General features: G+C 46.3%; 1 protein-coding gene across 2 annotated transcripts in view; it reads right to left on the bottom strand.

The window, feature by feature from the left end:
• TBC1D2B (TBC1 domain family, member 2B) overlaps positions 1-26433 on the bottom strand; it is a 73929-nt gene continuing 47496 nt past the window's right edge. Inside the window, exons 5-13 of one of the 2 annotated variants that reach the window (XM_008586258.1) lie at positions 24204-24436; positions 23153-23536; positions 17771-17881; positions 16569-16762; positions 13172-13666; positions 10558-10675; positions 6014-6199; positions 4013-4134; positions 1-678 (exon numbers count right to left, since the gene is read on the bottom strand). In XM_008586258.1, coding sequence (XP_008584480.1) covers positions 483-678; positions 4013-4134; positions 6014-6199; positions 10558-10675; positions 13172-13666; positions 16569-16762; positions 17771-17881; positions 23153-23536; positions 24204-24436 — 2039 coding nt within the window. In that variant the 3' untranslated portion in view covers positions 1-482. The remainder of the gene's footprint in view (positions 679-4012; positions 4135-6013; positions 6200-10557; positions 10676-13171; positions 13667-16568; positions 16763-17770; positions 17882-23152; positions 23537-24203; positions 24437-26433) is intronic. The other variant, XM_008586259.1, reaches the window with a different exon arrangement.

Genomic DNA, 26433 nt, shown 5'->3' with positions numbered 1-26433 from the left:
AAGTCACCTTTTTCACACCAACCTTATGTCACCTGAAGCAGCCACACTGGCCTGGGCGTGTCTGAAGCACAGTGGGCATCCTCCCCAGTGCTGCCACTTAAAAATGCATACACTGCCCATATGTACAGGAGAAGGCACATGGCAAGACACCCAGCAAAGGAAGGTTTTCTAAGAGTAACAACACCAACACAACTGACAGATGCTGTAAACAGGCTCTTGCAAATAGCCAACTGGTAACCGGCGATTCACCAATCAGGCAGAAAGCATGTAACCAAATGTCATGGCAAGGAGCTGGTTGTAAACAGGTTAGACCCCCGCCTCGGCCCCGAGTGGGAAATAAAAGTGCAGTCTGGCTCTGGACATCTGTCCAGCAGATTCTCAGAGGACACAGATGTTACATTCTGGCTTTTAAATGAGTTCACCCTTTTGGCACACTTTGGTTTTTGTGAAGGCAAGAGCAGTGTCCTGGGGCGGTGGTCCCCTCAGGTGTCCTCCTCCTCATCGCTGACCAGCTCGCCCTTGTCAGGGCTGGTGTCCCGCTCACGCAGGAAGTCCTCACGGATGGCCTCCAGCTCTGTCAGCTCCAGCCGGACCTTCTCCAAGTGGTAGGTGCGCCGGTTCCGGATCTGGCGCAGGGGGAAGGGGTTCAGGTCCCCAAAGGAGATACTGATCAGCTTCCTGGCAGGACACAGGACAGAGACTGAGCATCAGTGGACCCAGTGTCTGGTCACACACAGCCCTCACTGCAGCACCGCCCACAAGCCTGAGGCGGTGGCGGGAAGAGCCAAGCTGCGGGCCTGACTAGGTATGTCACCTCAGGAGGCCAGGCCTCCCTCCTGCAGATGGCAATAGGGCACACCACTCACATGCTGTGTGACTTATGTCACCCCCTTTTCTGACCTCTGATTTTTCATCTGTATGCTAGGTATAACAGTGGTGCCACCTCCTAGGTGTGGGGGTTGTGTCCCCATATGTAAGCACTGAGGACGGCATTTGGTGCTTGCTCAGTGATGCAGGTGCCCATGGGTCTGAATCCTTGGTGCCAGTGCGAGGCCCGCACAGAGCAAGCATCCAGAAAGACTGTCCCAGGACCAGCTAAGAATGAATGAATGCTCAGCAAAGCTGGAGGTGACTGTCAGACTAAGTCGGCTATGTGACAAGTGTCAAGACGCAGTCTTCAGAGAAATGTGCATTTATGGGTTTCACATTCTCCCCAGGTCAAGGTACCAATTCATAATAAAAGTTTTATGGTCGTTACATGATTACTGAAAATCAATGTTGTACCCCACATGCATATGTAATAAATTATCTTAAAAAAAAATTTATATGGTCATGATTAACTTGCCCTTAACCACTGGTCGGTGGTTTACTAAAAACTGTCCCAAGGCCTGGCTGAGAATTTCCAGCACTAACTGGGTGAGCCACACTGGTCTCCGGAGGTCATGCGGAGCCGGTTCCGCCAACACTGAGGGGCTGGCCCACTTCCCGCCCTCTGCCTTCTGCGAGGCCCTACAGGCTTTGCTTCCCAGCAGCAGGCGCTCATTTACTTCCTGCCAACCAAAGGCCCAATAAACTTACAAACCCCAGGAAAGGCTATAATGAAACAGCAACATCATGAGGTAAGTTTTCCGTCGCTATCAGAAAGCAAACCATTTGCTCCTGCTACTGTTAGCTGCTCGAGCTGCCTTTAACATAAGGTGTACATATAAGAATACACAAGCCTTCTGTATTTCTCCCTTTTATATTTTAAAGCACCCTGCAAGGAGATGAAAGGTCAGAGAGGCTGGCTTTATTTAAATGCTAAGTTCCCCAGTGTGTTCTATAACATGTGGGCACTGGAGATCAGGAGAGGCCTCAACACAGTGGTCCCTGAGTGTGGATTTACCAGGTTCAGCCTCAAGCTCAGTTCTGCTGATGGAGCTGCCAGCCCCACTCAGGGCTGGAGGAGCCACAGGAAATGAAATGTGGGCTGGGGGCTGTGCCCAGGAGCTCACACGACCAGTCTTTCCGTCCCACAGCTATTAACCCACCGGATCCACAAACCTGGAACCGAAAGTATTCACCCCCTTCTTTGCTACAGAAAGTGAACAGTGAAATGGTGTTTTTCATTTATTCCCCCAGGAGGTCAGTGCTGATCGAGGCCATCAGTGCAGACTGGGCGACAAGGAGAAATCAGACTGCCTCTGCCACAGGCCTGGAACATGCCCTGTGGTCACTAAGTTTAGGAGACGAGTCTTAGTACATTACAGCCTCCCAGAAGTCCTGCTGCAGACACCAGTTTAATCTCGTTTACTCCAATGTCTCCCAAATGCATCTGACTACAGAATTCCTTCCTTCCTTTTTTATAAGACGGTGTACTGCACAACTGGAAGTCCTTGGAGCCCCTAGTCCTGGGAAGCAGAGGTGGGGCCAGGGCATCTGCAGTCGGAACAACATCCTCAGGTGATCCTGCTGCTGCTGGCCTGGCAATCCTTAATGCTCTTGGTCTGGTGACCTTGACTTTCTAAGCAAACTGAAGGGGAAACTGTACCAAGAGCCACGCACAAGGTGGCGCTGCAGGACCATGCAAGACTGACTGGGGTGGGAAGGTGCCAGCTCTGTGCGTGGTGACAGGAAAGGTCTGCTGCCTGGCCAGATAGGTACCCACAGGCCCGGCACCTGCTCGCCTGTGTGCTGCCTGGCAGCACCAATAATCCAGCACAAGACTTCCGGGGGTGGGGTAGGACTGGTCTTTGGAATTAAAATGCTCTCAACACAGCATTACTTGGTGTGAGGGAGTTTATTCAATGTCATTGTTAGGAACCCTGATTCAATGTGAGATTAACAAAACTTCTCAAGGCTCACCCCAGGACTTAGAATCAATCTTCACAGGCAAATAATATTCTAATATATCCTTTCTCATTTGGCAAAAATCTGGACACTGTTGGTGGTGGTATAAATGAGCTTGAGACTATCTTAAAAACCTACTCCCCAAAGCAAAAGATCCTAAAAATAGTGACAACCTCTAGGAAGCCTGATATGGACTCAGCCAGCACCTTCTGCTCCCCATGTCCACCTGAGCTGCCAGTGCCACAGCAGCCACCAACAGTGGCCCAAGGGACACATGGACAAGGCTAGCTCAGAATAGGCAGCAACCGCGTGGCTGGGAGGGAGGGTGTGCATCCAATCCTGAACATTCCCCGCTGCCCAGGCCAGACACCCAGGGGTCTTCCAAGTTCAAATTCCTCCTCCACTCTCTTCAATCTGCCCCTTTTTCTCCACCTCTCTCTGAGCCACCACCCCTCTCACCTGGACTCCTCTAACAGCCACTAGCCCATGGTCTCCCAGCTGCCAGTCTTGCTCCAATCTGATGCGTCCTTCTCTTGCCTAGCCCTGCAGTGACTTCCCCACACTCTGAGGATGAAGTAGCAAGGGCAGAGCATGGTCTACAAGAGCCCTGACAGCCCAGCCCGGCTGCAGCCCAGCCTGGAGCCCAGCCACACTGGCACCAGCCTGGCTGAGCCGCTTCAGCAGCTCCCCACCCACACCTGCTCCCACACCTCCATGCACTGCTTGTGAAGGGCCCTCTGCCCAGGACACCCTCTCCTCGCCGCCTGCTTCCAAGCCCAGCTCACCCAGCCTTTCCCCAGCCTGGGCTTCTTCAACCACAGCACTGATCAAATGATGCCTACCTGTTTCCCCCACAAGGTCTTCAAGGACATAACTGTCCTTCATCTATCACCCTCAGTGCCTGGCACAGGCCCAGCCACTAAGCAGATGCTCAGGAAATGCTTGTCATCCAAATAAAACTATTGCTTTTGCTTGCTGGGATTTACGTTTGTGGAATAAAGGATAAAACTCAGTTCCTCTTTAGTCTCTGGAAGGCAACTGGTGCCCACACCCCCTTCCCCTTTCCTTTCCCTGGAAGGAAACTCCACTTTCTCTCTCGGCACACCTGGGATGGCTCGGAGGCTCGAAGACAGCACCAGGCTTCCTGCTCTCCTTGATGTCTGAGGATCCCCCAAGGACTCACCTAGCATCTAGGATAGTGCGAGTGAAGTAACGGAGATATTTGAATATGGACATCGAATCTTGCAATTTCAGGATCTCCTCTTCCTTATATTTAAAAAGTGCCAGGGCAAAACGGAAAATAACCTGTGGGAAGGACAGGGAAATCTGTAAGTGGAGAAACACCATAGCGCCAGGCAATTTCCATGGGCTAGGCCAAGACCTCTTTCTTCTAGGAAAATAAACTCTCTGTTGGTTTTCAACAATACGTCAGCCCAGTCAAAAATATCCTTATGGAGTAGATCTTTGTGGAATCCTTATTCAGCTAACATTTCTAGTCAATAATGCATAAGGAACTAGCATACGGAATCACTTGAATAAAATCAAAACCAGGGTTTTTTGATTCTGAAACTCTTAGAAAGCTCCACCTCGAGAGGTAGTTTCCATATCATCTAGTGAACTAGGGTCTGAGTTATTAACATTTATTTTTTTATTTTTATTTTATTTTATTTTATTTTTTTCCTTTTTGTCTTTTTTCGTGACCGGCAACGGATCGCAACCCTCAGTGTCGCGCCCGTACCGGACCGGGACCGGCAACGGGATCGCAACCCTCGGTGCTACACCCGCACCTCGCTCAGCCAGTGAGCGGCCGGTCTGCATGTGGGATCCGAACCCTCGGCAGGAGCGCCGCCGCGCTTCCCAAGCGGCGCACTGTAGCAGTGCACCACCGGGCCGGCCCCTGAGTTATTAACATTTAAACACGGTGAAAGAGAATCAATCTTTCTTCTACTGATTTGTTTTTGGAGTACTACGTTTGAGGCTAGAGGGAATGGACTCCTGATGGTCTTGCAAGTTCAAGAGCTTGGAACCAACTGCCTTCCCCACATCTAAGAACCTTGAGTGGCCTGCACCAACCTGCACTTTCTCTTATTTAGAAAGCAATATTTAGGGATGCTAAGGTCATCTTCCTCTTAACATCCCTACCTATGACCCAACAGAAACATTGTTTAAGCCCTGGTTGAGAATTCTCTTTAATAACAGACTAGATTATCAAGTTGATAATGCACTGTGTTGGACAGAGTGCGGGGTAATATACACGCTCAAACTTTGCTGGTGGGAGTATAACTTAAGGCCCCTCTGCAGGGCAATTTGGCATTTCCATCAAAACTACATATGAACTTACCCTTGACCCAGCACCTCTACTTCTAAGACTAAACCTGCAGATGCACTGGCACACATGCAGAAACACATAAGTATAAGGAGAGTCATCATGGCACAGTTTAAGGTAGCAAGAGACTGGAAATAACCTAAGTATCCATCATCAGGGGGCTGTTATGTAAATTTCTGGTTTATCTGTATGAGGAGATACTACAGCGTTAAAAAGAATAGACTCGTATGAGCCAGATCTGTATATACCTTGATACAAAACTATCTCCAAGATATGATAAGCTAAAGAACAGTTTAGATATGCATAAAATACCTCAAGAAGGATATATAATAAACGTAGAAGAGAAACTAAGAGACTGGGGATGGGAGGGAGACCTCCTTTCCCTACATACCCCTAGTTATATGATTAATATGTAAATGTATTACTTATTCAAAAACCAATTTTTTAAAAACATACGAGACTGGGTAGGAAGCTCATGGGCCATAGGCTCTGAAGTTGGCTCCCCTGAGCTTGCCCCTGATCCTCTGCTTATTAGATGACTGGGCCTCCATCTCCTCCTGCATACAACAGGATAACACCACCAACCACTTGACAGATGGTGAGGCTCGGACTGCAAACCATCGAAGCTCCCAGTGCCTAGCACAGGGCTAGTACAGACAATGTTTTTGATAAACGAGCAAATAATTGCTGTTTCTAAGACCCCAGGCCTGTCTCCAGCGGCACGCCCCACTGAGATCACTCTGGCACCATGGTAAGCCTCACAAGTTCCAGATGAGCCAGACATTTTGCCACCACTAATGCTGTGCACACAGTCATCAAGTGTGTATATCTGAAACCAACTGAGCTAAGCAAACTCACCTTTGGTCCCTCATAAAGAAAAGAGTCCCATATTTTAAAGAGGATGTCACTAACGACGCTATCCACAAACACCACCAGAAACCAGTTGAACGTGATAAGGGTGTAGTCAACTTTGTACTGTTCAAAGTGGGCATGCAATCGCGGCAGCTTCTCACTCATGAGGTCTCTGAACACGCGCTGGTCCACCTGGAGAGGGAACAGATGAGAGAAGTGTATGGGGTCTGCAAGGGCAGCAGGCAGCAAGCAAGGACAGATGCTCCATCTGAGAGCTGGGGTGAAGCCCATGGTGGTGCACGGTGGCACAGCTGTCCCACGAGGGAGGTGAGGTGCTATGTTATGCTGAGGAGTCAAGACATGATCTGTAGGCCGGGCACTTTCTATTACCCACAAGAAAACACACATCTTCAACCATCACCCAGTCCACACCCACCTGTGTGTATGTGTGCAAAACAGAAACTAACGTTCCACAAAACAGCACTTCATCTTTCACAACAGAACATGCTTTGATGCTCTCGATTCTACTCTGATCCATTTCACCTGATGGGGGGAAGAAAAAGCTAGCACCAACCTACTAAACTAATTTCTCTACCCACAGTTTGAAAAACAACTACATATTTGCCCACATTTTATGCCTGGCCCTGGCCCTGGACCATGCTGGGAATTAAAGATGACAGGGACCAGGTGCTGCCTTTAAGGAGCTGTAAACTGGCAAGGGAGATGGACAGCTGAGCATGAGACCAAGTGCTGACATGTGATTCATTCTGCCTGGAGGGTCCAGCTGAAGACATCTGAGAGGAAGGGACACATAAGCTGGTCTTGATGTGGGCGAAGACCAATGTACATACATGTCTCTTCTCCCAACTAGGGGACAGCCTCTGCCTCATGCTTGTGGCTGCCAGGTGCTCAGCAGAGGGCGGGTGTGGAACAGGCTGCCAGGGAGCATGTGCTCAGGCCTCTGTGCTAGCACCTCCCCCAGTGAGCTCTGGAGGCCATGGAATGACTGTGTCATTCATTTCTACATCCTTAGCGCCTAGAAAGGTCTTGGCACACAATGTGCACTCGAAGGATGTAACGAACTGACGCTCTGGCAAGCATGTGGATGGCAGCAGCAGTGGGCAAGGGGCTCGGGACACTGGTTTCTGGCAGGAGGCAGTCTGACAGTGATGTGCAAAGCACAGTGCTGGGGGCTGACTGCACGCACAAAGCTAATCCCATTTTAAGAGTAGCCTTACACACTGTCTATCAATAATTCGGAAACTGATTAAATACATTAAATGCATCCACCTGATGGAATATTATGGCCACCAAATATGATGGTTAAAAAGTATGTAACAACACGGGAAAATGCTCATGGTATACTGTGAACCAGCCAGGATATACCATGCTCTCAATCTGGACACCTACACGTACTGAAGGAAAAAGCAAAAGGAAATATATCAAAATGTCAGTTGTGGTTCTTTAGCTGGTAGGATAACAGGTGATTTCATTTTATTCATAACATCTTTCTATACTGCCTAAATTCTCTTTAGTGAGCATCTACGAGTATTACTTTTATAGTCAGGAAAAAAGTCTCCTTAGAATTTACATTTGTTTATGTGACAATGTGATGTAAATGTCATCTTAAATCCACACGCTTAACATAAGTTTTCCCCCTTTGCTTACAATAACAATATTAATAACTTACTGAGTTTTTACAATGTTCTGAGCTTTGTGTTAAACTCTTTTAATGCATCACCCGAATTGAACCCCAAGTAATCTATATAAGGGAGGTATTACCCTCATCTTACAGATGGGGAAACTGAGGCACGGAGCTGTTAAGTGAATGTGGCCAAGTTCCACAGCTCATAGGAGGGAGGGCCTGGTTCTGACCCGACTCTGTGACCCTCAGTATAAGCCCATAACCAACATGCTCGACCACACCTCAGTGGAATTAAGAAAGATCAATGCTTCACTTTTCTTATTCTGAAACGCTGAGTCACCTGAGATTTTAAATTTGAATCTGTAAAGCTATTAGCTTTCAGGTGCCCATGAATACATAAAACTTTCTTTAATCCCACCTAACTGAGACTGCTCCCTCTTCCCATAGCTGTTCATTTCCTACTTTACACATTAATACAACAGAAAAACAGATCTTGGTTAGTCCTGAGATCCATGGACATCGGAAAGCTGGGTGGGCCAGGGAACTACAGGAGGTGGCTGTTGGGAAGGCCTACCCCAAGAAAGGTCAGAGCTCAGCCTCTCTTGCCATCTTCCCATGATTTTCACAGAGGCAGAGGGCAGAGGGGTGAGCTCAGGCCCAGAGCTGCAGAGGCCTGAGTCCAAACGCCAGCTCAGCTCCTCAGGGACGGCACCTCAGGCAAGTTGCTTAGTGTCTTTGACCCCCCGTTTTCTCCTGTGTCAAATGGGGATAGTGACACCTCCACCTGGTAGGGCTTTGTGCAGCCATACAGCTGCTGGTATGGGGCTGGGGCTCTCTAAATGTCAGTTCCCTTTCCCTGGTCAAACTGTAGCTCATGTAAGCTTAGACATTTCCTGTGCGGGTGCTGGGCATACTAAAACAAAAGACAGGGCTGTGGCCCTTAAGGCGCTGCAAGGACAATCCATGTACTGACTGCTGTCACAGCGGCCTGTGCCAGAGCAGGGGAGCAGCACCCGGTCCCTGGCATCTGCCTTGGGGTGGCAGGACAGTATCACAGAGGAGATGGTGTGTGCTAAGGCTGAGTCGTGCCTTCTAGGGAGGTGAGCTGGGGGGATGGCGCTCTATTCTAGGCAAAGGGAACACGCACACAAACGCACACAGACGCACACAGAGGAGGGGCACGAGCAGCGGCAAGGGTTCTATCACAGGGGACACTGCTCCCAGCGGCTCAGTGCGCAAGTGGGGTCAGAGTGTGGGAGGACGGCCCCGGCAGCATACAAAGGCTCCTGGGCTTTGCCCCAGCAGCAGAGGGACATGACCGAAGCCATGAGTGAGATGGAGGTAAGGACGGGAGAGGTGGGTGAGTGAAGGCAGGAAGCAAGCAGAGGAGGCAACCGCAACAATATAGGAGTGGGGACGGTGACCCAACAGTGGGGATGCGGTGGCAGGGGGGACAAATGTGCAAGCTGCCAGGCAGGGGGAGCAACAGAAATGGGGACCACAGGGATACAGGGGGAAAGTGTTCAAGTGCTGGCCTGGGGAACTAGAAGGGTGGGCAGGACAGGTGGTAACAGGAGGTGACAATGAGGATGCCCCATCAAGGGGAGAAATGCGAATACAGAGCACAACTTAGTCAGGGTCCCCCCAGGAAAAGGGCAGTCACTCTAACTACTGTAGCAGAGGGAATCTTCTCCAGAGCTGGTTACACCGGTGACAAAAGCTGAGAAGCCCAACAGCTGATGGTGAGCCAGCCCAGAGATCAGCAAGGGCAGGAAGCCACCTCCAGGCTGGAGTGATGGAGGGCACAGTTGAGGTCACCTGCTGGCAGGGAGGACCCACCAGGCAGGAGCTGGGGACACAAAGGAGACAAAGCCACCATCAGAGGCAGTGCCAGGAAGGAGAGAAACCCCTTCAACTGCCCTCCTGCCATCCTGCCAGGGCCTCCTGCTGGCCTCTGGGGCTAGCCCTTGTGACACTGACTAGAGCAAAGCAGCCAGGCATGGGCACAGCCCTGCAGAAGATGCATCAACAGAGCAGGCACACACATGGCACTGCTGTGGTTAAGAGACAGAAGGTGCCTGAAGGTAGGACGCATGCGAAGGGCAGGGGCCAGGAAGCAGAGAAAGGGCCATTATAGAGTCAGCACTGGCAGCAGTTCCAGCCCTGCCAGGAGAAGAGATGCTGTGGGCTGCAGGGGCCAAGGGTCTGGTCCAGAATCAGGTCTGTCCCAAGTGGAGACAGAAACCCTGGGCTCTCCCAACCCATGTCATCCTACCCTGGCCCTGGCGTCAGACTCCAGGTGTAGACGGCATGAAAAGCACCACTCAGTTCTCCTGCCCAGGAAGTGACTCCGGCCTGGCTGCGCCCCCTGAGTCCATCACTGTGCCCATTTCTGTGGAAGGTGGGTAGGTGCCTTGAGCAGCTGACCTTGGTGTGAGGACTCCCCAGAGGCCTGACCAAACCTTTCTCAGGATCGCACAGCAGTCTGAGACTCCTCCTCCCCAACCCTCCCTGCCTTCCCTGGCTCCCGCCCTTTGTCCTTCACAGGTGTTGCCCCTCAGAAGTCTCTGGCATGTCAAATCCCACCTTAGCATCTGCTTCTCAGAGGACCTAACACACCAGGCTCCCCCAAACCCCCGGACTTAGCCTGCCAGGAGGTGTGTGCCTGGGGAGAGGGCTGAGCAGTGAACACAGCATCAGGTCTGCAGGACTGGTCCACTTCTCTTGCTTTCTGGTGGGCTGAATGAGCCTGACCTGGCCTTGCTCACAAGCAGCTCGGTCCAGTCTCAGAGACATTTCTGCCATCTCTAGGGATAAGCCACTGAATTCTGCCCCACGATGGTTAATGCAGTTCACAACTCAACTCTACAAGTTGGGGTCAGAAGCACAGTATTTTTAGAAGTACCTGGGATCCTAAAAGAGTCTTTGTGTAATAGTCTCGAGGCATGAAAACTTCCACTATGGTAACTAGACACCAGAAAGCGTCTTCTTGTTCCAGGTACAGGAGGGCCACTGCCACCAATCTACGAGCAAATGGAGAACAAGGTGAGCGTGAGCACCGTGTGCCCAGACACAGACAGCTGCCACCACAGCCTTCACAGAGACGTCTGCTTTAGGCCATTCTCCCTCTCACAGCCAAAACAATTTCTAGTTCTCCACTGAGGAACAGTAAGTAAGGGTTCCTTAGCAAGTGAGGCATTTCCTAAAATTTGAGAAGCAAAGCTATATTTCCTCCCTTTTATTTATTTATTTTTTTTCAAATAAGATGAAATTGTTTCCCAATGATCAACTGGCATTTTCAAAAGAAAAGTTTTCATTAAGGTTTTTGCTAATACAGCTAATTCTTTGAGTTCAGAAATTCCAACTAATCCTTTTTTATGCACAAAAATTCAGAGGTAGACTTGAGTGACAAAGAACACATGATGGTTTAAAAACGCCTTCCCCGACGCCATCCTGCTCCCGTGCTGGAAAAATGAAGTGAGGCCGCAGACACAGGCTTCCTAAAAGCACTGTGTCCAGGGCCTGCCCAGGGGTGGGAAAGGAGGCCATGTGTATCAACTGTTGTTGTTCATAATGAAAACGTGGGTCCAGCTGTTGACATGTTGCCACTAACCAAGAGGTTCCTCACTCAGGAATCCCAGGTTTGGCCCCGGGGTCACTCAGGGCAGCAGTCGGAGAGGAGGAAATGAGAGAAAGCCTCTCTTTACTTAGCTGAAACCCAAGAACCTCTGCCCATGACATGAAGTTTACAAGCATCACTCACAGGAAAATCCCTGAAGTCCTTTCTCAGAATTTGCTCTTTTCCCCCTTCCTTAGATAAAATTATAATGAACTCATCTCAAATCAAAAGGAAAACAACAAACCTGGGATAGGTGGGAAGGGGATGCCTCAGGTAGGCATGAACAGAATCAAGAGTGGCAAGGTCACAGCTGGCAGACACAGAGAGAAAGAGAGAAAAACAGGACAGACAAGCACAGACACCAAATCCACAGCATCTGAGGGTGGCAGGAAAAGGGGTGAAGAGTCTGAAATAAGCAGAGCCTCTGAGGACATCACTTAAACTAACCGATGTTCAAGATAACAGGCCTCGATCATCTAGAAAAGGCTAAAGTTCTTCTAAAGTTCTGGGTACTTTGAAGGCATGGTACATGAAGAAAATATATCCAATAAGATAGTTAAAATTCAGAGGCATTAATGGTGGTGTGGGTGGAGATGCAGAGAACCTCCAATTATCTGGAAGCTTCACTGGTTCCATGACAACACAAAATAAATGGGGTGTTACTATGTCCCCAACAGGCACACTCAAGCCCTTACCAGGGTCCCTTACTTTCAGAGGTTTTCAGCTTTCAGGATTTTTTGCACTGAGTATACAATGTGAATTGTGAATTTAAGTGAAACAAGACTGCTTTCTTAGGCAGTATCCTATTTGTGGGCTTTTTTTTTTTTTTTTAATAATGGGCACTGTCTAGGAGCAGCTGAATTCCCTCTTACCTTCTGAGGTACAGAGAGAAGCTGCTCTGTCCTTACCACCACAGAGGCAATGACTTCCTGGAAACCATTTGGTTTCAAGTCTTAACAAGTGACATTCCAGTTTAAAAACGTTTTCTTCTGCAATACCCTCATTTCAGATGCAAACAACCTTTGTCAGGACATCAATGCCTAGTATGGATCAGGATCAAAAAGGCCTATGAGCAGCCAGAATAAATGTCAGCATTCAAAACTCAAACACATGCACTTGGCTTACAGAATTCCTAAAGTACACATGCAGAGCCTTTTCCTACTTTATGCACTACTTCTCACAAGCCTGGTTACCTCCTTTTGCTTATAGAGAGGAATATAAATGGACGACTGCAATGACAGCAGGAAGCAGAGAGTGCACGAGGCAGGTAAGAAGCAGTCACAGCACACAAAGCCCAGTGATGGCAGGAACTCCATGGGAGCAGACCTCAGTACCTCCTGAGGCCTCGTCCTGTCCCAGCACAGCTCGGGATGATGAGCCTGGATCACTAAGAAAAGGTGAGCAGCTTTTCAGTGTCCTCTGCTTATGGAAGCAGGGAAGTATGCAAGACCTGTAGAAAGATTCTCATCTAAAAGAAAACAAGTTTGGGTCCCTCAAGGCCCAGGTTCCAAACAGCTGAAGAATTGTTTGGACAGCTTCTTGATTCACAAAGATGCTGTATAAACAAGGACTGACAACCAGTTTTCACTCTGTGCATTATAAACTAATGAAATAAACTTCTGATCAAAACCTGAGTGTGATGAGAACAAAGACAAAAAATGAGATGCCAATTTGTTCCAAATGAATCTGACTTATGATTTCTTAATACTTTCTGAAAGTATGCATGCTTCCCTCAGTTATTCTAGAATTGGGGAATGTCATTAAAACTAGCTTACTGAAACTACTTTTTTCCCTCAAAATATTGGCTTTTGCTGGTCTACCATGAGGGGAGGGAGCTGCCAGGCAGTGCCTGGTGCCCAGAAGTTAACTAAACTGGAGCATTCTGCAGCTGAGCACCCACCTGTTCAGACCTTGGCAGTAGCCGATATCTGGATTCCGCCAGGAGAAGGCAAGCAGGACGTTGCGTAACTTCTGTATGCCTTCCGAAGTGGGGCAGGAGTAATGTTTGTTGTTGGGCAGAGTCCGCAGCAGGTCCAGCTCAATTTGCTTGGAGGCCGGGTTCTGCTTCTCCAGTGCCTTCTGAAGCAGGGTCTGGAAGTAGCCAGGCTCAGCGCTATCCTTGAACTTCCTCGTGTGAAGGTCCACACACCACTTCCACACCTTGGAACGGTGCTCGTGGGGAATGCCTGCGCGGATCAGGTTTTTTAATTCTGGAGAGCACATCATCTCCCTGTTCACTGTGCTCGCAAAATAGTTTTCCCACTTAACTCCAGTGGAAACTTCCTGGTTTTCTGTGAGGTAGAGAGTCTTCAGGTCTAATGCACGGACCCTGGCGACCAACTTCTCTTCCTCATCATCCTCGGGTACAGTCCTAAACCCATAAATATCATATTCACTGTAGACACAAACAGAAGGAAAAGTTAAAATGTTATGGTCTTGCCAAAAAGACCAATGAAACAGAACACAGAACTTAGAAACCATGTAATATGTGGCACTTTGATATAATACCAGGCATTTCAAATCAGTGAGGAAATAATGTTATTCTAGAGACAAAGGGCTAGGACGATTGGCTATGTATGTGGAAAAAATTTAAATTAGATCTTTTCTTGATACTATATGGCGGGAAAAAAAACAATTTCAGATGGTTTAAAACCCTGAACGTGAAAGCATAGAAGAAAATACAGGGAATACTGCAAAAACAAGACTGATAAATTTGGCTACATAAATATGTATGCATGTGTGTATGTTTATATATCATACATATATGTACACATAGCTTTATTCTTCAAAAGACATCATTTTAAAAGGTAAAATGACAATGAAGAAAATATTTGTAAGATATTAGGGATGAAGAGGAATTAAGGCTGTGGTAGGCAGAATAACGGTCCCCAAAGAGGTCCACGCCCTAATCCCTGGAACCTGTGACTATGCTACTTTACATGGCAAAAGGTACATTGCAGATGGAATTAAGCTTACAGAATTTAAGATGAGGAGATGATCTGGCTTATCCAGGTAGGCCCAGATATCCACAGGAGCCTTCCAAACTGGAGGAGGAAGGCAGAAGAGTGGGTTCGAGAAGCATGAGATGGAAGAGGCAGGAGAGACGTGAAGTGTGAGTGGGGAAGGACCCGATGCTGCAGCCACCTTTACAGATGGAAGAAGGGGCTATGGGCTAAGGAACACAGGCAGCCTCTAGCAGCTGGGGATGGCCATAGCTGACAGCCAGCAAGGAAACGGGCCTAGGCCTACGGCTGTAAGAAACTACACTCTGTCAACAACTCGAATGCGCAAGGATATGAACTATCCTCTAGAATGTCCAGGAAGGAATGCAGCCCTTGACTAAACCTTGACTTTAATCCAGGGAGCCCAACTTGGGCTTTTGACCTATAGAACTATAACATAAGTCTGTGTTGTTTTATGCCACTAAGTTAGTGGTAGTTTGTTATGGCAGCAATAGAAAACTAGTAGGAAGGTCTTTCACATACTGCTGCTGAGTGTGTAAACCTGTTCAAGCACTTTCGAAATTGGATCTAGCAGAGCTGAAGATACGCATTACCTGTTTAGTTTACATCTACAGAAACTCTCTCCCAGGGCACATGGGAACAAGCACCATGATGGCCACGGCATCACTGCTTTTAATGAAGAGAATGGAAGATCCCAAATGTCCTCCATGAGGGGAAGGAATAAAGAGCCTGTGAATACTCAAACAATGAGGTTCTATGAAGCAGGTAAAAAAAAAATGCTCAGGAGCTACCAGCATGTACCAACCAGCATAATTTCAGAAAACAATGCTGAAAGAAATACATTTCAAAAAGATACATAACTGGGATTAGTATATAAAAAAGTGTCATCAGTTAGAAATACATACTGAAGTATTTGCAGGTGAAATGACATGATGCCTGGCATTTGCTTTAAAATATTCCAGAAAAAAAAATTTTGTGGGAGGTGGGGAGGGTAAAACAAAACAATATTGGCAAAATGTTAATTGTTAATGCTGGGTAATAGCTGCACGTGGAGGTTTGTTGCATAATTCTGTCTACTACTTTGTATTTTTGAAATTTTCTATAAATAGTAAGTTAAAAATCAACCAATATGCGAAGTTATCATCCTACTTAAACGTAAAGTTTAAACACACAATATAAATAGTGAAAGCACAGAAACACACATGCAAAGAATACAAAGCACCTTAAGGAGAGCTCCAAGGGCTCCTGGGAGTTAACAACAACCACTATGAATGAAGCAGCAACACACAGCGTGGAGGCCCCACTCCGGGGCCAGGGAATCTGGCTGCCCGGTCTGGGGTGCTGTTCTTGCCACTCACAGGCTGAATGATCCAGGGCAAGTTATATCAGTGCCTAACTCCAGCTTCTTCACTTGTAAAGTGAGGATAAACCCCACCTCACTGAGCATTAACTAAGACCCTGGCACAGTAAAACACTTAGCACAGTTCCCGGTCCACTGTAGACCTCAACAAAGGAGTTTGGTAACCATGGTGTTGGTGACATTCTGTCACCTGAGTGACCTGAGTAGCCCAGACAATGAAGGCAGGTGCTGTAAGCACAGAGAAGGGAAAGATCACATCAGGCTGAAGCAAGGCTTCACATGGACCTGGAGAGGTAGGGGAGGAGAAGTGAGGAGACTCCCAGGCCTAGTCACAGGGTTGCCTGTGAGTGGCAAAGAGGCAGAAACAGAAGAGGAGGTGGGACTGAATGAATATGCAGATTTCTCCTAGCCCCAATACTGTATTTCATGAGTCTCATTTTCCAGAAAATAGTTACAAGAGTTCTTAATCCAAGATCCATCATGGGCTTCCAGATTCTGATTTTCCCCCCAAATATGTAATATTTTGTGTGTGTGCGCCCAAGTGCATTTTGGGGGCAAGTGTGTCTGTGGCTTATATAAGATCCTCAGTGGGTTCTGGACCACTGGATAAGGTTACCCAAGCAGCTTTCCTTTGCAAAGAAGGTCCAGCTCCCCACTTAGGGCCCCCTTTGGTTTTGAATCACCTGTGGGTGCAGCTGTCTCAGGAAAGGGCTCCTATTCCTTGGAAGACCCACTCCTCCTGAAGTAAGGAAGGATCGGAAGTAAGGCTCCCTTGACATGGTACACAAGAAAAAGGTCTTGCAATCAAAGGACTCGGGTTGAATTTCAGCTCTGTCACTTGATGACGAGAGAATACAGTATCACTACAGCACCTGTCATGAGCATCGAATGAGGCACACAGAGATGTGTAAAGTTCTCTGTGAATGGCTTCAACAATGGGGTGCACTACCCCCAACAGTCATTAGCACCTTTACCTGACAAGATGAGGTTTAATGAATGCTTGCTCCGGCTGCTCTTGGCTCTCCACCTGCAGAGCATCCTCCAGCAACCGGGCTATGACATCCCTGGCAGGCCCCTGTTCTTCGGAGCAAATTGGTGTCTTCATTTCTTGGAGCAATATCAAGTATTTACTTTCTATTTGGCAGAGCTTGGCTTCCAGGCTAGAATACTGTAGAGAACGTGGCGGTTACCTCCATCCAGACAGACAGGGGAGAAGCAATCCTTAGCTACCTCAAGCAAGCAATGAATGACAAGTCTAAAACAATTAGGAAGTGAGCCAGAGACAGACTGTATCAAAGACCAGAGATTAATTTATGCCACAGGCCACCTGTCATGATTCAAATGGCCTGCTGTGGGTCCCCCTCTTCCTTCTAGGGGGTCTGGCACAGAAGGGGTAATTAGACCTCTGAGTGACAATGGATGCATCACCTGTGCACAGGCTTGGAGAGAGCAGCAGGAATCAGGTCACAAGCCAATTACTGTGGTCAAGCTGGGGTCACTTGACACATGGGCCATAAGCTGCCACCCCACGCTATACCAACTCTTTCTTAGGACATTGTGACCCAGGACTAGCTCCCATCTGCCACCTTGTCAGACAAATCAAATATACCCTGGAAAACAGAAATAATATTTGGGAAGATGCCTTGAGGTCTGCTCAAAAAAGTATAAGGTATATAACAACTGTTGACAAGTGTCACTTGATTATAACTCACCTGATAACAAATGAAATATTTGTGGTGCCTTTACACTTTGCAAAGCCCTTTCTAGCCATCATCATATCTGATTCTCATACCAACTCTATTGGGTTCACAGAGGAGGCATTATCCTCACCATTCCCATTTTACAGACATGAAACTCAACAGCATAAATCAAAATCCAAATAACCTTAATTTGGGGAAACTTATAATTGTACTTAATTTTTTTTCCTGAAAATGCCATTAAAAATGCATATGTATGAATGGAAGCCACATCTCAAAGCATTTCTCTGTCTTCATCATAGAGAAATGAAACTAAGTATCTTGCCCTAAGTACTACATATATTTCAAATATGTTTTGTTATCAGTTATCACATCTCCACAAGTATGGGAGTTGAACTAGTTTCAAAGCATGTCTGTTTTAAAATGGTTTCCTAACCTCACCTCCCACCAGGCAATAGAATACATCCATCCTGACCCACCTTTGCCATCAGGTCCCTCTCTCTCCTTTCTGCATTTCTTCGTAAAGCTGAGAGTTCCAAAATCTCCTTATTTAGAAATTTATTTTGGGTTTTGTACCCCTGTAGGTTATCCTGTTGGGAAAAAAAAAATCCATCAATTCACACTGGTTGAACAGTGACTAATTATCCTATGTAATTAGCATCTTGCGGCTTCACCAATACAATAGCCCTGCTAAGTTAGAGCAAGCTCTAAGGAACTGGAAGTTGCTAACAGGCATTTTCTGATTAATCTTTTTGGTTTCCTGTGGCAGGAAAAGGAAAGCAGGAACTACTACTGTAATGAAAGAGATGAAGAAAATATTTATTTAATGATGGTGATTTTTCTGAACTGATGATAGAAATAAGTAGGACTTATTTCCTAAATCTATGCAAATATTTTATCTATCCACATTCATTGGCGTGGGGAAAAAAAAAAAAAGAAAGTAAATACCTTACTTTTTTTTTTCCAGCTAGAGAAACTAAACATGTTCTGTAAGGTCTCATTTTTACTTATCCAGTTTATGTAAAAAAGGCTATGTACATATGCCCTTAACTAAAAATTATGCTTAGTAATGAATACCTACAACCTAGAATGTATAAGGCAATTATGAGAACATGTTCCCCAACTTTTTTACACTGAAAAATTTCAAACTTATGGATAAGTTGAAACAAAAGTCCAATGAACACAATATACCCATCACCTAAATTTGCCAATTGTTAACTTTTGCCACATTTGCTTTACATTTTTAAGAGAACATAACAAGCCAGTGACAAATTCTGCCAAGTCCAACATAGAGAGCAGGCCTGGCCAAGACAGATGTCACATATTAGCTTCACCCCCAACACTCTGAGCATGAAAAGTGAAAGAAGCCAACAACAACAAAACAAACAAAAAAGAAGGGGGAGAGAGTTTTCATGTAAAAATGCAGTGAAAATAAAGTTCAGGAACTTCTTTAGAGCATCCTAATGTAAAAACAGATAGACAACAAACAGGAGAAGCTTCTAAATAAAGACACTCATTAGAACCACCTTGAGGCAGTGATTTCTAAATGCTCTTTACCAAATACAGTCTTATAAATATGCCCTCCCCCTTTCTAATTCTTTCTCTTTTATAATCTGACAGACTGGTGTGTGAGGTTCATGAGGAATTTCTGATCCCTCAAGCACAGAAGAAATTCTGTTCAAGACAGCTGCAGGGCAGGCCAGGGGTGGTCGGCAGAGACGCTGCTTCCTCCGCTATCACGGGAAGGAGACTGCGGCTATTATTCCCCAGATGTGTTCACGGACAATCCCAATTTCCAAACTAGAAACCACCACAGATATACAATCTTCCCCATAAAATGCAGAACTGAAATGTTTCAATGGTCCCTTTAAGTGCTAATGTTTGTGGAAAACTTGCGCGGGCATGTGATATTCGTAAGTGAGCTAATGGGCCATCCCTATATAGGATCCGAACTGTAGGCCTTGGTGTTATCAGCACCACGCTTTCCCAAGTGAGCCATGGGCCGGCCCTGGCATGTGATATTCCTGATCCCATTTAAGCCTCACAGCTCTTAGGTAGCCATTCTCCATTCATCTCCATAGAGAGGCTGCCCAACTACTCAGTGTCCAGGCTGGGAATCAGACTTCTGAGAGCCAGGGCTGGTGGGCTCTTGATCCCATGTGCTCTCCCCCTGCCTCCCAACTACACTCTCATATGCATCCCACCTACTCATGACAAGCACTTGAAACATCCGAACGTCCAACCCAAAAGGAGGTTCCCGGACTTCCTTTTCTGACCCTAATCATAGGGTTTTCCTTTCTCCTGGCACCTTAAAGCTCTCATATTTGGAAAAAATGAACATACACATTACTACAAGGCAGGTCAACCAAAGGAAGGTGGACGGGAGGGCAACTAAAGAACACACTCCACAGTGTGGACAGAGACTGAGCAAGGTAAGGTGGGTCAGTCAAAGCAAAACTGTCATCTGCCAATCTAAGCCTTAACTTAAAATCTCTGTGACAGTCTAAGCAAACCCTAGTCTTTTCTCTTAAGGCTGTCTTCTCTAGAATGATGGTAATGATCACAGCAATAATAACACCTGACAGTGAAGACCCTACGAGGCGCTAGGCACTCTGTGAGGGCTTGACCCAGACTACCTCCTTCAACCCTTTAGTCTTCACCCTTTAACCCTGTGAGGCGACGAGCACTGTTTCACACAGGAACATACTGAGGCTGTGAAGTCACCTGCCCAGTCAGAGTTCATAAGTGGTAAAGTGCGGTCTGAATACAGCCAGGTCTGGCTCTAGAGCCCATGCTCAATCTAAACTACTGTCCCATACTGTTCCACATCCCCTTCATCCTGGCGCTTACTACAGCCATGATCTGCTCTTATGTTTGTCCTTCCTAAACCAAACTGTGTGTTCCAGGAGGACAGAGACTGTGTACCTTGTGCAGAGCATAAAGCCTGGCACATGGCTAACAAAGGATGAAACAGCCCGAAGGAAAAGCTGTAAGCATGGACATACTCATGAAACAGCAAGACTCAGTTTCCCATGAGACAAAGGATGAAATAAATGATACCACAACGGATGGACAACTCTAAAATGGTTAATGATAGCAACATGGAAAGTGCTTAGGCTGTAATACTGAATGAAGCAACACAAAAGCCTATCTACTTCGAAACTGGAAGACTGTAAACATGGAAAAGGCCTGGAAGGTAACATGGGAAAAATAAAGTACTTAAATTGTTAGGGTGGTAAAAATCTTAGGACCAACATTTAATCCTGCTTTGAAATACTATAGAAACAAGTAACCATGTATTAGACCACAAAAAAAAGCAAATTCTGAAAGGCAGAAATCTTTATAGGCCACATCAACTGACAATAAAGTAAGAAAACTGATTAGTAATAGCGATAGTAAAAAAGATATATAAATATATCTTTAAAATAAAAATATATATATATATATATATTTTTGTCTTTTTCCGTGTCCGGCAACGGTTCGCAACCCTCAGTGTTGCCCCCGTACCAGACCGGGACCGGCAACGGGATCGCAACCCTCGGTGTTGCCCCCGCGCCTCGCTCAGCCAGTGAACGGGAACCGGTCTGTATGTGGGCTCCAAACCCTCGACGGGAGCGCCGCCGCACTTCCCAAGCGGCGCACTAGCGCAGTGCGCCACCGGGCCGGCCCCTAAAATAAAAATATTTTAAAGATATATTTTTATTTACATATGAAATACATAATATATACTTATATATAAAATAAAATATACATACACCATACATACTAATCTTGAACAACTCAGATTAGGGCATCAACACCCTGCATAGTCGAAAATACACAAATAACTTTTGACTCTCCCCAAACTTAACTAATACTTCAGTAATTACTTAAATAACTAGTTAACTACTTAACTACTGCTAGCCCACTGTTAGGTGGGCTACTTAACTGTTTGGTTAGGTAGTCACGCATTCATGACATACCTAACCGAAAATTTTGCTATATATTTATTGAAAAAACTCCGCGTATGTGTGGACCCACACAGTTCAAGCCTGGTTGTCCAAAGGTCAACTGTATATATATTTTTCCAACTAGACATTTTTAATTTGGGGTCGACAGAAGTAATCAACATTTCTTCTCTAACCATGCACTGTTTAGCGCTGAAGGACTATGACGAGAAAACACACATTGAAACACCCACTTCTGTCCAAGCTCTCCCTCTTTCTCTTGCAAGCCTTTTCGCCTCCTCCTGTGCCTCTGCAGAACAGACATGCTTTTCTGCACTGCAGAGGGGATGGCCCTGGAACTGGCAACAACAGACCCTGGGCAGAGCAATGTCAGCAAGCTCGAGGCCACTGACCCTGGAAGGACTCGCCTGTCCCACCTGGAATCCACCCAGCAACCATTCTGCCTTTGCATCAACTGCCGCCACTTAACCTCACCATTAAAATCCCAAAATTCCAAAGGTTTTAAAAATTAAGTTGAGAAATGTTGGAGAAAAATATGTCGTGACTGATTCAAAACTACCCCACCCGTTATGCTATAAAAAGAAAAGGCAGGAAGAGTCCGATTCTGATCCACTCATTAGCTGTCTCTAAGAGGAGCTGTGCAGAGTCACAACAATGTGGCACACTCACCACATCCTCACTCCACATGCCTCCCCCACTCCCAAGTACTGCTCACCAGAACCTGGAAACCCAGTGCTCTCTACACACTACAGAAACAGACGCGCCTGCAAAATATAAATTTCAGCTGACATTGAAGGCGTACGTGTATATTTAGGGTCAGGTATATTCAAGGTAAACATAAACAAAACTGACTTTTATTGGCAACACTAACCAAGACCTCTTTTTCTTTTCTTAAACAAGGTCTATTTTTATGGTAGATATAAGTATAAAGTAATGAGACTGGGTTTTGTTGTTGTTTCAGTTTCTCTCATTAATAAATCCTTCTGGCCTCACATATCCAATGGGTGGTGTCATTAAGAAGTGGTCACTATGGGAGACCATGTACATATTCCAACAATGCTGCCATTATTCCAGTGTTTGTAACGTGCATTTTGGAATTATCTTCAAGGTCCCTAGCAAGTCCACCATTCATTCATTGACTTCACTGACAGTGCATGGAAGGTACTGCTACACAGATGTGAATGCTCAGTAATAACCTCAATAGCAGCAAACCTTCAAGGATAAACTCCATTTGGGGGGTCAAACACCCTTGGAACTAAATTATCTGCAAGAAGAGGGTGGCAAGGTGACGAACACGTTGGGGCTAGTTGGGTCCAGTAGCTACAGACCAGACTGGGGTTTGCTGGGGTCAAGTGGACTATACCACTGCCCCATGTCCAAGGGGACACTTGCCCACCTGAAACCTCTGCAACAGACTATCAAGAACTGGTGGCTTGCAAGAACATTATGATCCTCTCTGTGGCCTCAATGACAGTTGCCTGGGTCAGGCTATGTAATTAAGTATTAGTCCTATGTCAGGTTATGTAAATTTTGTATGTGCATCCATGTACACAGAAGGGCAAGAAACAGCCTCCACTGATTATATGGGATAAGGAAGTCCTAAAGGTGTATATACAGAAACAGAAGTCTCAGGTGCCTGAAAGCAAGGCACAGAAAGATTTGAAACTGTTCTAAGCAATGGCAACATCGTTGGAGTAAGAGTTTCATTATCCAAGGAAGCCCCTGAGAAGGCCAATAATTATTTGACTGCAGATCTGGTTACACCTTTCAAAAAAAAATTTTAGAAAAGGCACAGCTGCTCTGCTGTCACACCAGATTTGCTTATGGAGGCCAGTACCTCTAGGGTGACATCAATGGAGTTAACAGATTTTGGATCTCTCGTCCCAAGAATAAGAGCCCACGCCCTGCTCTTACTCTCAGCCTGTCCAGCTCCAGCTGGTCCCTGCTGGCTAGGACGGCCGAGGGGGAGCCTGGCACCGAGGTGGGGGAAGACACGCTGCCCTCGCAGGCACTGAGCTTGATGATGACCTCGTCCTTGGCTTGGATCGTCTCCATCAGCATCCCCAGCTGCTCGTTGAGCTCACCCACTTTGCTCTTCAGTGTCCTCACTTCCTGCTGGAGACTCTCTTTCTCCAGGCTTAACTTCTCCAGCTGGTTGGTGAGGCCCAGGATCTGATCATCCTTTTGGTGTAGCAGCTCAAGCGTGTCCTTAGGGACCCCCTCGCAGAGTCGGCTGCTCGTGAAGTACTTGTCATACTGGGATGAGCGGACTGTCTGCTGGAGCAGCCGCACAAGCTCCTGGGGGCCGAGAAGAGGAAAAACAGAAATCATGACAATACTTACATGGAGCAAGGTCAGAATTTGAGGAAATGCAGAAACCTTACTGGAAACATTTTAATACTGAACTTCCTCTTGAGGGATCTCAAAAATAGAGGGGAAAAAAATATTTACTCCATAAAGACTGCAGAGAACAATAGGGAACAGGAAACAATGGACACGCATGCTGTGATTAGCAACGGATCTTGATAAAAACCTGCACTCTAAGATTCACTAAACTGGTGAGCAATTAAGTGTAATTAGGTCTGATTTGCTCAGAAGGAAACCAGGTTGTTTAACAGGATGTGGAAACTCTTTAACAACTGTTAAAGGACTCTGGGCTGAAGCTGTGTTTACCAGATTCAATCTCAGGGGCAGGACTGGGCGTGGGTATAAATGGTGACCTTCTCTGACCTCCTTTGAGGGATCCTGTTCTCCTTGTAAACTCAGGCATGTCTGAACAGTGATCAAGCAGAGAAGCAGTGCCTAGAATAGTGGCCATGGCAACATGGAACGTTCAGAGGAAAAGTACCTCCTGGGAAACAAAAGTGCCCCCGTAAAGATTCAGAGAAACATGAACCAGCTTTACTCTTCCGGTCGTTGGCCTGCTGATGTGGGATAAGACAGAAGTCTGAAGAAGACAAATTACCTTCTGGCTGGCTAGGTCTTTCTTTAACCGTTCCAGCTCTTCCTGCTGGCTCTGGACCTGCAGCTCCATTTCGGAGGCCAGCTTGCAGACGCTGCCACTGCCTGATGTTCCCTCGGTTGAAGGGTCACCGCTGCTGTGACGATTTTTGTATGACCCAATTATGTCTCTCAAAGGGCGCTTTCCTTTGTAGGGGTTACGTCCAAAATCAAAGGGGAATCCTGAACCAGTCACTCCTACATAAAAATAAAACTTGTTTTTTAAGTGCAGGCCAAATCTTCCTTTTGGGAACGACAGTAAAATAAAACATCTTCACAAATCATCCTCCAGGGAGTTTTGTGTTCATCACCTAGAGAACGTGGGGAGGTTGAGATACCTCTCTGTCCCCACTGCATTCTACATAATGCCAACATGGCTAAAACCAAATAGGATTCTTCCCACTGCATACTTCTCTCTAAGACCCTACCATGTGATCACTTTAGAAGAAATCTAAGGCATACTAGGGATCCTTGGGTTCCTGCTTATCCTAATCTGTCCTTAGTGAGAAAAAAATAAATAAATAAAAATAAAAATAACACCCAAATGTATGTTTTTGTAAAATTGTAAGCACACTATCTATGGTTTGAATGTGTCCCCCAAAGTTCATGTTGGACACTTAATCCCTAATGTATCCATGTTGGGAGGAGGGCCTAATAAGAAATGATTAGGTCATGAGGAATGGATTAACGTAGTCATCATGAGAGTGGGTTTGTTATAAAAGTAAGTTTGACCTCCTCTTGCTCTCTTGCCTTCTCTTGCCCTTCCACCTTCCACCATGGGATGACACAGCACAAAGGCCCTTGCTAGATGTCACCCCAATGCTCTTGGATTTCCCAGCCTCCAGACTGAGCCAAATAAACTCTTCATTAGAAGTTATCCAGGCCTTAGGTATTCTATTATAGCAGCATAAAATGAACTAAGACACATGTTTGAGAGCATGACCATATTCTCTTAAAAATGGGTATTTAAAAAACTTTAAGATCCAAATAAATTTTAGTGGAGACAGATTCAAATTTATACTCCAAATACAAAAAGGAGTGTGTCTCCTTTTTGGGACATACACTAATGTCATGAGCTGCAAAGCGACAGCCTGCATACACAGTAGTGGTCAGGGCAACAGGCCACACCATATAGCCTAGGTGTGTGATAGGCTATACCATTTAGGTTTGTGTGACTACACTCTGATATACACAAAACAATGAAATTGTCTAATGGCACATTTCTCAGAACTTATCCCTGTCATTAAGCAACACATCACTGTACACAGATTTGATTTCTATAAAGTTAGAAAACAGGCAAAATAAATGTATACTGTTAGGAGTCGGCACAGTGGTCCCCCAGGGTGGGGGGTCATGACTGGGAGGGGCACAGGGACAGCAGCTGTCCCTGGGTGCTGGACTGCCCCCTACTTAAAGGGAGTGCTGGTTACATGGGTGTGTTCACTTTGTGCCAATTCATCCAGCTATACGTTTCTGGTTTGGAGACATTCCTACATGGTATAATTCAATAAAAAGTTTACTTAAAAATAGGGGAAAAAACACAAGGAAGGGTAGTTCACTTCCTGTGAATAACATGGACAACAAGCTGGTGGTCTGATTCTTGGAGCCATTATAGGAAATACCCATGACTCGATGACTCAAGCAAGATCAAAGTTCAGAGGCATCTTTGTCTCTCCAGGTCTTTCACATAAACTCCCTCTCAAAGGAGATTATGAGCTGGGCAGAGGGCTGAGAAGGCTATTCTCAGCAAAGACAACACTTTCCAATGGGGTCGGGAGTTTTGCGTCCCCTCCCAGCTCACTAGGCCCTGCTGACTCTTCCCCACCAGTCTTGCTCCCATTCATCCCCTCCCACTTCATTCTCAGTCTGTACTGGAAATCAGAGTCAATGGTGCTTATTTCCAATAATTCAAACCCCTAGTTCAAATCCCTCATCTTCCAGGAGGCATTCCCAATGCCCCCCTCTCCCGGGTACACCCACTGACTGCGCCAGGCACTAGCTCACTAAGCATATTCAGCTTGGCCACATTTTACACCACGTCACATTGGACCAATGGGCTCCACACCATGATCCTATGGAACACAGGTAAGCTCCCTCTCAAAGCAAATCATACAGTCCTTTCCCAGAGGACAGAAAAAGTACTTACTAAGTACTTGCTTTCCCAATAAAGGTTTTTTTTTTTTTTTTTCTTTTTT

This window comes from Galeopterus variegatus, unplaced genomic scaffold, assembly GCF_000696425.1.
Source record: "Galeopterus variegatus unplaced genomic scaffold, G_variegatus-3.0.2 Scaffold3904, whole genome shotgun sequence".
Taxonomy (NCBI): Eukaryota; Metazoa; Chordata; class Mammalia; order Dermoptera; family Cynocephalidae; genus Galeopterus; species Galeopterus variegatus.
The sequence above is the reverse complement of the archived record's forward strand: the minus strand, read 5'-3'. Positions and strand labels throughout refer to the sequence as shown.